The sequence below is a fragment of the Acomys russatus genome, chromosome 20 (assembly GCF_903995435.1).
Source record: "Acomys russatus chromosome 20, mAcoRus1.1, whole genome shotgun sequence".
NCBI lineage: Eukaryota > Metazoa > Chordata > Mammalia > Rodentia > Muridae > Acomys > Acomys russatus.
In genome coordinates this window covers 517,891-530,689 of record NC_067156.1, presented here as the reverse complement: position 1 = coordinate 530,689, position 12,799 = coordinate 517,891, and the positions used below count along the sequence as shown (strand labels likewise).

At 36.3% G+C, this 12,799-nt stretch overlaps 1 protein-coding gene across 1 annotated transcript in view; it reads left to right on the top strand.

The window, feature by feature from the left end:
• Positions 1–12,799, top strand: part of Rock1 (Rho associated coiled-coil containing protein kinase 1) — a 110,588-nt gene that overhangs the window by 33,224 nt on the left and 64,565 nt on the right. The window contains exons 3-9 of the mRNA XM_051163273.1: positions 1,261–1,361; positions 1,789–1,926; positions 6,085–6,260; positions 7,460–7,544; positions 9,639–9,783; positions 10,299–10,437; positions 12,482–12,573. Of these exons, the coding sequence (XP_051019230.1) occupies positions 1,261–1,361; positions 1,789–1,926; positions 6,085–6,260; positions 7,460–7,544; positions 9,639–9,783; positions 10,299–10,437; positions 12,482–12,573 (876 nt within the window). The remainder of the gene's footprint in view (positions 1–1,260; positions 1,362–1,788; positions 1,927–6,084; positions 6,261–7,459; positions 7,545–9,638; positions 9,784–10,298; positions 10,438–12,481; positions 12,574–12,799) is intronic.

Sequence of the window (12,799 nt, the reverse complement as noted above, 5' to 3'; positions counted from 1 at the left end):
GTTTGTTTGTTTTTGTTTTGTTTTGCTTCTCTCCAAGACAGAGTGTCTCTGTGTTAGCCTTGGCTGTCTTGGACTCACTTTGTAGAACAGGCTGGCCTCGAACTCACAGTGATCTGCTTGCCTCTCCACTTTTTATTTTAGTACATAACTATTATGTACAAGCAAGGATAGAAAAAAAATGTACTTTAACTGTACTCTCTCTCTCTCTCTCTCTCTCTCTCTCTCTCTCTCTCTCTCTCTCTCTCTCTCTCTCGCTCACATGTATGTGGATAACACTGAAATGTGAGGCCTTTCCATGCAATCTCATACCACCATTGACCCATGTGGATAAAATAGCCCTTTTAAAAATTATGATCAAATGAGGGGTTAGACTGTCCGTCCAGAGGGGCTTTGTAAATTATTGTCATCTGTAGTATGACAGGTTTATATGAATAATTGCAATGATCTCCACTGCATGTTTTAAAGTCTAGCTTCAGATTAATACTATAAGATTGCCAGGTAGAAATTTAATTTTAATTCCTTAGTACATGTGTCTTTGATATATTGAGTTTGTATCTTTTTTTCTTTGGGGTGGGAGGATGACAGGGTTTCTTTGTCCCTGGCTGCCCTGGAGCTGTCTGTAGTCTAGGCTGGCCTCACACTGGCCAGAATTTGTGTCTTTTTCAAAGGATCATCATAAGTGATGAACAGAACATTTTATTTTGTTGATATATACAACATCTACTTATGTTTCCTAAATAAAATCTGATATTTGCCTAAAATACCAGAAATTAATTAATTAATTATTATTATTAATGCAGCATTTTTATTTAGCTTGGGAATATAGTTCAGTTGGTAAAATATACTTGCCTACCGTAAACAGCCCTGGGCTTGACCTCCAGCACCACATAAACCTAGGATACTTGAGATACTCTCTTTAAAAAAAAAAAAAAAAAAGCACAGCAGTTTTTGTGTTAAAAACATCGTCATTAGATTTTTATAAAAACTTTTGGTATAATATTGAAATATTATAGAATTTATTTGAAACAATTCTTAGCATATTAAGTATTTCTCTATTTTATAATTTGCGATTTCACATATATCAATTATTTTAAGGGACAAAGTTCTGGGATTTGAACCCAGAGCCACATGAGGCAAGCATTTCACCACTGACCTACATCCCAGCTCTATTTTGTAATGCAGTGTTTTTCAGTAACTTAATTATAAAATATGTAATATTCATTATAATGCTTTAGATACTTAATTATATTTTTCATACAGATAAAGACACAATAAATAAAATTAGAGATTTACGGATGAAAGCTGAAGATTATGAAGTAGTGAAGGTGATCGGCAGAGGTGCATTTGGAGAAGTTCAATTGGTAGGTTTCCCTACTCAGTTTTAAAGCATCTTTTTTTTTTTTTAAAGTGAAAAACAACAGCTCCCCATTTAACATAATGTTTGGAAAAATAATTGTTCATAGAACTATTTCTTCAAATGGCTCTGGCATTTTTGCCCAAGACATGAAAACTTTGGGTAAGATCTCAAAGTATTAGGGAAGTGTTTTCCCCAACATTTCAATAAATATGTTTCACTGAGGAAAAAAAAAATCTTTTCTCTTAATATTATCCTATGTAGAATGTTTTCATAGCATTCCTTCAGGTAATTAAAGTCTTCACATTATGTAATTGTGATAAACAGAAGAAACAAAAGCAGCTACATGACTAAGAATTAAAGGCACATAATAAATTGCTCAGTGAAACATTGAGCTTTAAATGTTAACCAATGATGTGTTTTCCATTTTAAAGGTAAGGCATAAATCTACCAGGAAGGTATATGCTATGAAGCTTCTCAGCAAATTTGAAATGATTAAGAGATCTGATTCTGCCTTTTTCTGGGAAGAAAGAGATATCATGGCTTTTGCCAACAGCCCTTGGGTTGTTCAGGTATGGTTTTGATCCTGTTTTCTTAATGCTGTACTAGTTTGTAAAAAACCTATCTGAGAAATTTAGTTTATTTTTTTAGAGTAGTAATTTATTGGTGATTATAAAATTGTCTAATATCTCATTTTTAAGGTCATGAAATTAATTTTGTTAAATTATGTTTAGAAAGGTCTGAACAAAATAATTGTTTTTTGGGGCTGGGCGTGGTGCCACACACCTTTAATCCCAGCACTCGGGAGGCAGAGGTAGACGGATCGCTGTGAGTTTAAGGCCAGCCTCATCTACAAAGTGAGTCTAGGATAGCCAAGGCTACACAGAGAAACCCTGTCTTGAAACACACACACACACTAATTTTTTGTAGAATTTAATTTGCTTTGATTTGAGGAAAGTTTAATAATGATATTTTTGTGTATGAAGACATGAGTCCTCTTACCTTTTTTAACTGCCCAGTCATGCAAATATGTCTCTTTTATTGAAATAAAAGAATGGGGCCATCAGAAGAATGAGTTCTCAGTAAGCCAACAAGTCATCCTGTGTTAACCTTAAGTTTTTAGTACCAAGGAATATATACTGTAAAGTCAGCATATTATAGCATAGCTTCTGTGGAAGCAGAGGCATGAGGGTCTACAGTTACAGGCAAGACCTTCTCTCAAAGGAAATATGTAAGTCCTAGAATAGTATTGACTGCCATTGGCCAAATTATTTAAAGTTCATGGGCCATAATTTCTTTGTTTATAAATATGAAACTGTCTTTAAGATTTTTTTTAAAACTCGGGACAGAATCTCATGCTAGACCTCACTCTTGCTATGTAGCTAAAAATAGTTTTGAGCTCTGATTCTCCTTCCTCTACTTCTGAGTGCTGATATACTAGGCACATGCCACACCTAACTGATTATTGTAATTGTGAAGTAGAGTGATAGGCTCAAGCCCCACTAAGTTATTCTGCGTTTTCTACCTATGATTCAACTAGGGCACCTTCATTTCTTTCTGTTTTTAATTTTGAATGGATGTTTAGTAACCTAGATGATTTCCAACTCCTAACATATATTCTATTATTTACTTACAATATCTATTGAATATATTCCAAATAAATATCCTAATAATTGAAATAAAAAGATTTGGAAAATGTTGTTTACTTATATATAATATATTTTAAAAACTGCTTTTTTGTGCATGTGTGCACCTGAGTGTATATATGTATACCACATACTTGCAGGAGTCCATGGAGGCCAGAAGAGAACATCCAATCTCCTGAAACTGGAGTTAAAGATGGTTGTGAGCTACTATGTGGGTGTTGGAAACCAAACCCAGGTCCTCTACAAGAGCAGGCAGTGCTTAATAATCACTGAGCCATCTCTCTAGCCCTCCACATTTTAAACTTCAAGTCTCTTTTTTTGTTACTCATGTGTATTAGGGTTTCTTAGTTTCAGTGTTTGTGTGCCAGGTAATGCATTTTGTCCTTTTTGTTTGTTTTTGAGGTAAAGTTTCACTAATGTAACATTGATGGCCTGGAACTCTCTCTCTAGGTCAAGGCAGCCTCAGACTAGTCATTAAAGGCATGTGGCACCATACTTGATCCTAGATAGTTGTTCATTATGAAGAACTGTTATACTAGTTACTTTTCTGTTTCTGTGATAAAACACTATGACTAAAGCAACTCATAGAGGAAGGGTTTATTTGGGCTTGTGGTTCCAGAGGGATGAGTCCCTCATGTCATGGTGGGAAGGCATGGCAGCAGGTGGACACAGTGGCTGGAGCAAAAAGGTGAGAACTCATATCTTGAATTGCAAACACAAAGCAGATTTGAATAAACTAGAAATTATGGGAGCCATTAAATTCTCAAAGCCTTCTGGTAGCATACTTCTTCTAACAAGGCCAACATCCTAAGCCACTCCAAATGGCCATCAGCTGAGGACCAACTTCTCAGAATACATGAGTTGTGGGGGACATTCTCATTCAAACCACCATAGTTATCCTCTGTATTATTCCAATTACTAGTGTGTTTATGATGTTTGACATTCTTTATCCAGAATATACCTGTGACACATCTTTCTCATTCTGCATTACTAATTGCAGCAGCTAAAAATGCATTTAGACATTGTTGACTATCTGTTGACTGATATAAGTGGGGACAAGAGAGAGGGAGACAGCATTGCCTTTGTTGATGAAAATGGATATTTAGTGTTATTTCTTCAAAGACTAAATATCTGTGTCATAATTTTTCAATTTGCAATTTAGATATCTTAGAGTTTTATTTTACTTACTACATTGTATGTAAATAGGGTAAACTGCCACCAGAATAACAATGTTTCTTTAATTATGGTGATCAAATGAGAAATTTTACATTTAGTCTGGGGCAGTCATAACACTTTCCTTATCCTTACTCCTAATTTTGGCTGGTTTTTTTTTTAATGATATGTGGACATGTGTGTGTGTGTTTGAGTGCTTGTGCTCAAGTGTGCACAGGTGCATGTGCATTTATTGAAGCAGGACAAGTGCCATTTGTCTACCTCCTTCAAAACACAGTTTCTCACTGGTATGGAGTACACAAATTAGTCGATACTGGCTAGCCAGCAAGTCCCAACTATTCTGTCTCCATCTCTCCAGCACATCCTGCATTTTCACATAGGTTCTAGGGATCAAATTCAGTTTTTTTGTGTGTGTGTGTTTGTAAAGGCGAGTGCTTTCCCAACCGAGCCATCTGTTCCTGATTAGTTTTTAAATTAATATAAGTGGAACTACAGAGACTGTTCAGTGGGTAAAAGCATTTATTCTTGTGAGCATGAAAAACTAAGTTCAAATCCTCCATACCCACGTTAGTAGTGAAGAGCACCAGAGAACCCAGGTTTCATTCTAAACATCCACATGCAGCTCACAACCCTCTGTAATGCTAGTTCCAAGGGATCTGTTGCCTTTTTCTGGCTTCCATAGACACTAGGCATGTACTTTGTCCACAGGCTAATTGCAGGCAAAATCCATATGCACGAAATAAAAATTAAGTGGAAGGGAAGCTGCAAGTGCCTATAACCCCAGCACTGGAGACAGAAACAAGCAGATCCTCACAACTTGTTCGCTGGCTGGCCTAGATGACACAGCAAGCTTCCGGTTCAGTGGAGAACCTTACCACAATGATGGAGAGCAACACCTAGTGTCATGCTCTGACTTCAGCATCAGCATACTTCATGTGAATCCACCACACACATGCACACACAGCACATAAAACAAACAAGTAAAATTATTTAAAATACGCCTATAACTAAAATGATTAAACACTGTTGAAAATGAAACATGAAGGCTTTTAAGACATCTTATAGCTTATAAGGCTTATGTACATCTGCTGTTGTTTTCCTTGGCATTTGCTTTTAGTTTTGTTTTAAGCTTGTGTTTACTTAAAAATTGCTCCATTTTTACTTCATCTCTGAACACAGTAGATTTATGGCTGATGTTCTTGACAGTATCTTGCTAATGATTTTGGTTTGCCTTCTAATGGTCCAGAAAGACAATTGTACTTAGGCAGTCCAAGTTGGAGGTTAATAATGATTGCTTTGTTCATTAAAATTTTGGTAAACCTGTGTGTTGCTGCCAGGCATCCAGATGCTAGCTGAATAGTACGCTTGCAAGTAAAAAAAAACAAAAAACAATTTAGTTCCTTATACTGTTGTAGAAGAGATGATTGTCAGAAACATGGAGGGGCTAAGCAGATTTCCAGAACCAGGCAGCTAATGAACAGTGAAGCCAAAGCCGAGTTTATCAGACCTCAGAGTTCTGATGTTCATTGTAAAGGCAGCAGTAAATTTCTCCTGTGCATGTTAAAAACCAGAGTATGGTATTCCTTTGCCTAAGAAATTTGTGTGCTCCGTATTGAAGCTATTAGAAATAAAAACCTCAGTATAAAAAAAAAGTAGAGGTAGTATAGAGAGCTATGAAGAGATAGTGGCTCCAGTTGCCTCTTTGGAATACTCACTTTACAGTTCTTTGGTGTGTACAGGAGTCCTTGTGGCGTTTATGCTTGCCCTAAGAATTAGCTGGCACTTACAGCTATCCTGCAAGTCAACCAAGTACTTCTTCCATCTTCCATTAGTACTTTTTGGCAGGTTATATATGAAAACAAAATATTACAAAAGTAATTCTAATGGTTTTGTTTTTGTTTTGTTTTGTAGCTTTTTTATGCATTCCAAGATGACCGGTATCTTTACATGGTGATGGAGTACATGCCTGGTGGAGACCTTGTAAACCTGATGAGCAACTATGATGTGCCTGAAAAATGGGCACGATTCTATACTGCAGAAGTAGTTCTTGCATTGGATGCAATCCATTCCATGGGTTTTATTCATAGGTAAAGATAGCAGTGCTTTCACTTTCTTATTTTTTTTGAAAGGAGTAGTGAAAGAGAACTTAAACATCACTTGATTAATGTTTCCTACTTCCAACCTACCTAATTTCCTCCCCTGTGACACAGATGGAATTTTAGTGCATTTAGTTTCATCTTGTTGTAAATACATTCTTTAATAATCTTAGTCTAGCTTTCATATTGTATATTAAAATATAAAAACTGTAAAGTGATTTCCAAAAGTTATGTGATAAGCATTTTTATTACCATATTATATATAATAGATTTGTTATATCTCACACCTATATAAAATATATTTTGGTCATTCACTACCCATTTCCCATTTATGTCCTCCTACTACTGATCTTCCTGTACCCAACCAATCTCCCTCCTACTTTAATATCTTAAAATCCCATGACTTTTAACTGAAGTTTCTTATAGGAGTGTGGTTGAGGGGTTATTTTCAGAAACATAGGCACTTACCAGTGGCAACACCACTGAAGAACATATCTTTCATTCCCCAGGCAAACATTAACTATTAGTAGTTCCTGAGAGGACTGAGGGTGGGATTTAATTGTTTTAAGTTTAGTCTATTAAGGTAGTGAATAATTAAAAATATGTTCATTGTAATTAATTTGTCCTAAAAACACCTCTTGGGTCTTATGTGTAGCTACTGTACTGCATACCAGGGATCACAAATGAAAATGAATTAGATGTTATCCTGGGGTCATTCATAACTCTCTTCCTACGTTTTGTCTGACTTGTATGTCTACATAATAGTGTATTTTGTGCTTAATCTCTGAAGTCACTGATTTTATTACCATCAAACTGTAGCTGGGAGGTGGCAGCACACACTTTTAACCCCAGCACTTGGGAGGCAGAGGCAGGCAGATCTCTGAGGTTGAAACCAACCTGGTGTACAGAGTGAGTTCCAGGACTGCCAGGACTACACAGAGAAACCCTATCTGGAAAAACCAAAATAAATGAATAAAACTGTGCCCTGTAAAAAAAAGAAAAAGAAATGACAGTATATAAAGGAATGTTTGGATGCACTTGAGCCTGTAGGTATGGGTAAGGAGCACATGCAGATTGAAGACTGCTTCATGTAGGTTAAGGGTACTTGATCTGAAGTAACTGTTTCATAGCCTTTATCAGTGTCTGATCTGTTTTAGCAATACTCTGTTGTTTGTTTTTCTATCCCTCAGAGATGTAAAGCCTGATAACATGCTGCTGGATAAGTCTGGACATTTGAAGTTAGCAGATTTTGGTACTTGTATGAAGATGAATAAGGTTAGTTTAAAAATTCTAATTTTATTTTCTAAATCAAGATTGTATTTCCTTAGAAAATGCTATTAAGAATTCACTAGCCAGCTGGGTGGCGGTGACATATACCTTTAATCCAAGTTCTTTCGAGGCAGAAACAGGCGGATCTCTGAGTTTGAGGCCAGCCTAGTCTACAGAGTTCCAGGACAGCCAGGGCTATACGGAGAAACCCTGTACACACACAAAGAATTCATTAACCATATCTGGATTTGTCCAAAATCGGTGACACCCTATTTGTTGTCTTATTCCGTGGTTGCAGTGTTGTATTAGTAACTTGTCACTATTTTATTTTCTCTCTCTATTCTAGAATAAATGTAGATTGTCAGATTTATTAAATCCTTCATAACAACTCTGTCACATACACTACTGGTAACTAGAAATGGAATTAGTGTAAACGTCACTGAGTTAAAATTAAGACTTTCATAAAAATTGATTTAGATGGTTCAGAAATATTTTATGAATACTTTAGTTGCCTTCTCTTAACATACACAAAAATTTATGGCTCAGTTTAAAAGAGAGTTGTAAGAGGAACTTATGCTCACTATTTTGTTGTTGTTTTGTTTGTTTCTTGAGACAAGATTTTCCTATGTAGCCTTGGCTGTCTTGGAGTCTCTTTATAGACCAAGTGGCCTTGAACTCAACAGAGATCCGCCCACCTCTGTCTCCCTGAGTGCTGGGATTACAGGGCCCCCCCCGCACCTGGCTCATTCACTATTTGTATAACAATAGTAATTTATATATATAACCAAAAGAGAAAATATGCAACCTTTTTTCTTTGGTTATAAAGGTGTATGCATTTTAGTTTTACAACAGAGTAATTAAAAATATGTAGTTGTCATTTTGAAAGGTAAATTGATTAAAAGGAAACATTACATGAGAACTATTTTTCAACATTTATTTTTAATTAATTGCATTAATAAAGTAGGTAAAATAAATAATTTTGGAAGAGGATATCATAGTTCGTGTTAACACCATTAAGCCCTTATGCCTTATGTACTGCTCCATTTCATATCTGTACATTAGCTTTTGTATATTTTTATCACAGTTCCTAGCACAGTTAAGTTGGTCAGATATTTTGATTAAATAATGAAATCATGGCGCACGCCTTTAATCCCAGCACTTGGGAGGCAGAGGCAGGCGGATCGCTGTGAGTTTGAGGCCAGCCTGGTCTACAAAGCGAGTTCAGGATAGTCAAGGCTAACACAGAGAGACCCTGTCTCAAAAAAAAGAAATCAGTATTTATGTGCTGTAAAATGCTTTGGTATATAATCCTTTCAATCTGTTTGCCTTGATTTGGTCTCTGCAATTAATATGCAGTCATTATATTGGCAGTTAGTAGAGTAGATGGCGGAATCTAAGAGTGTTACAGAACAAAAGAGCCTGAGTTTGTGCACTCATTAATATTTATATAATATTATGTTACATGCAATGTGTATCTATGATTTAGGAAGACTTACTCATTTAAGTTTGTAGTTAAATATATTTTTTGTTAGAATAGAGAAGTGAGTTTTACTGTGCTGTGTCCATACATTATCCTTTGTTCTTATTCATCCGCAGCACCCTGTGCCTCCTTATTGGTCCCTCTCTTCCCCCTGAATAGTCCCCTCTTCTGTTTTCGTGTTATATGTATTCCATTATCACTCTTCTCCCTTTGCCTTCTCTCCTCTCATGGTATCTTTTCTGCCTTGACATTACACACAGGTGTGTGTATGTACACACACACACACACACACACACATGCACACATACAAACTTAATCCTAGATTCAACATATGAGAGAAAACTTGCATTTGTCTTTTGTAAGTCTGACTTTGCTTAACATAACCTCTAGATTCCACTTAAGTTGCTGTGATTTCATTTTTTTATATAGCTGGATAAAATCCCATTGTTTATGTACTCCATTGTTTTTATTCATCTAATGATGGATATCTAGACTGTTCTTAATAATTGTGAATAATGTGTTAATTTGATCTATTATATAACCCAGTTCTTTTGGAGTATATGAAGAAGAAAACCATTGAAAATGATTAAATCCTAATTGAGGCTTGCTGCTTCTTTTAGGAAGGTATGGTACGATGCGATACAGCAGTTGGAACGCCTGATTATATTTCACCTGAAGTATTAAAATCCCAAGGCGGTGATGGCTATTATGGACGAGAGTGTGACTGGTGGTCAGTTGGGGTATTTTTATATGAAATGCTTGTAGGTGAGTAAAGCAGGTTTTTTTAGTTGGGATGTGTGTGTATATGTGTATGTTTGAATTTATTTTATGTGTATGGGTAGTTTGTGTGTGCACCATGTGCATACCTGGTGTCTGCACAGTCCAGAAGAAGGTGGGGAACAGAACTAGGTTCTGTGTGAGAGCAGCAAGTGTTCTTAGCTGCCGAGGTAGCTCTTCAGCTCCTGTTTTGTTTTGTTTAAGCATCTACTGTTTTTCATCCCAAACTCACCACTTGGCTTTCTCTCATATAATACTTACTATATAAGCAGTGTTAATTTGTAGTAAATAAACAAGATCACTAACCTGTTTTGTCTGTGTTTTAAAGGCTGTTTATAGGCTAACCTTGTGATACGTTAACTTTTCTGAATTAAATGTATGCTTTTAGTTTAACAAATACTTAATGGGGTTTTAAAAAAATCAGGTAACTGATTGTTCCTTTAAAATATATATTTTTGTAAGTGTATTTCTTTGGTTTTCATTTTTCCTGTCAAATTTTTCAGGTGACACACCTTTTTATGCAGATTCTTTGGTTGGGACTTACAGTAAAATTATGAACCATAAAAATTCACTTACTTTTCCTGATGATAATGACATATCAAAAGAGGCAAAAAATCTCATTTGTGCCTTCCTTACCGACAGGTAAATACTTTTGACACTTGAGTTTCCTTTTGTTACTGTTACTGTGTGTGTGCTGATGCCCCAACATACAGGTTAGCCCTCCTCTCCTCTCTAATCCAGGTTGTCAGGCATGCACAGTGTGTGTTTTCCCCTGCTCAGCCCTCTCAGTGAAGCCTGACGTAAGGTTAGGGCGTTCTGATATCCTTTCTAGCTATCAGCTTAGTGCACATAAGCAGTCAGAGATGGCCACATAAGCTTTTTCTTTTCTTGTATTTTAACTTGACTAATTATCAGACCTTTTTTTTTTTTTTTTTTCCTTCCCACACAGCCCTGCCTGTCCCAAGAACTCTTAAACCAGACTGGCCTTGAACTCAGAGACCTGCCTCTGACTCCCAAGTGCTGGGGTTAAAGTTATGTGACACCATACATTTTTTTTTTTTCTTCATGCATTGAAACCTCTGTAATTTGGTGCATTTCTCATCATTGATCTGCACTAATGGAAAGCTTGTTCCCCTTAGTTATGTGAAAGTGTAGCACACCTTCAGTTTATGAGTTTCTATTATTAACATGAATACTCTTCTGTAGACATAGTTATGGCTGTTATGTTTTCCAGTTGCAACAAGTGTTTATAAGCTTATGTGTTTTTGAAAAAAAATGTAACACTGCATACATTTTTTGTAGTTCACTGTGATGTTTATGTTTGCAGTGCTGGGAATTGAACCTAGGACTTACAGTGTGAGACAGGAAAAGTGGGAGATTAGGTCAATGGCGTTCTTGCATAAGAACTTGAATTTAATTCTATTTAATGAACAAAACAACCAAATGACCTTTAAAGATTATATTTAATGTTGGTTGTATATTGCTAATTTAAATAGTAACAGAAGCCTAGTACTTATAAATACATTTCAATTTGAGATTTACTTTAATTAAAATTATTTTATGTCCATTTGTGCTTAAAAGACAGTTTTTAGATTCTTACATCTCAGTGTAAGGAACTGTCTTGTGCTGTATATTTGGTGCTAACCATATAAGAACCAACACGTTACATGACACCTGCTTCAGGTAACCTCATAGTTCTTTTGGGAGAAAACAGACAAACATTATGCAGAGAAAGAGTCAGCGAACATTGTTAACAAATGCTGCACATGGAAAAGCATGTTTTTAACTTTTTAAGAGTGTCCATTAAGGTCTGCTAGAGAACACATAGCGCTGAGCTCTCTTCTCGTCAGGTGAAGACCAGCTTTAGTCCATGGTGCTTTTCAACAGGGAGCTGGTGATGGTTGTGGGTTTTGTTCTGTTCGTGGTAAGGCATGAGTGATTGTTATGCTGCACACTGAGCCCAGGGCTTTATGCCCTCTGAGTCAGTGTTCTGCCACTGAACTACGGGCTCAATGTAACTCTAGCTGGCCTTGACTTTGCAATCCTCCTGCCTGTCAAGATACAGTCATTTCCCCCATGTCCTGCTTTGTCATTATCAGGTTTAATCAATTAAAACTGCTGAATAGGTTTTTTTAAATGAAGTGAAAATTAAAATTTTAAACGTATTTCTGAATCTTTGGTAGAATTTGATATGAATTAAAGTTGTTACCCAAAAACCTTAGAACTTTCCCACAAACTTTTAAAAGCGTCAAGAAAAGCCATTGTGTTTAGCTTATCAGATAAATCTGCTCATCTGGATTTTCATTAAGAATAGAAAAGAGGAACAAGCCTGGGCTTTGATGTTTTTTCTTTAAAAAAAATTTTTTTTCATAGCCAGGTATGCTGGTGCACACCTTTAATCCCAACGCTTGGGGAAGCAGAGGCAGGTGGATCTCTGAGTTTGAAGCCAGCCTGGTCTAGGAAACCAAGGCTACATAGAGGGAAGAACCCTGTTTCAAAAAACAAAACAAAAAAACTTTTTTTCTTAATATCAGTCTGCTCTTTATTTTGTGAAATTTTTGCCAATAATGGATTTTTAACATGGCAGATCTGCTCATGTTTAGGATTCTGTCACAAAGAAACTTAGATCTAAGTTAAAATAACACCTTAAATGATTAATTACTTTTCTCCTTCTCCCTCTATTTAGAGAAGTGAGATTGGGCAGAAATGGTGTAGAGGAAATTAAACGTCATCTCTTCTTCAAAAACGATCAGTGGGCTTGGGAGACCCTCCGAGACAGTAAGTTATGATCCCGAACATTCGTGAGTGTTTGAGATTAGTTGCAGAAAGTCACTGGTTATCTGGGTCCAGTTCACAGTCCTGTGTAAACATTGTCTAAACCTAGTTAAAAGGGATATTTGATACTGTGGAGAACAGTGGGAATGGAGCTAGGCTCCACAGTCCTAGTTGGTAATTGAGCGTTTTTGAGTTGTTCTTCATTTAGACTTAGTCCTTTCTATATGAA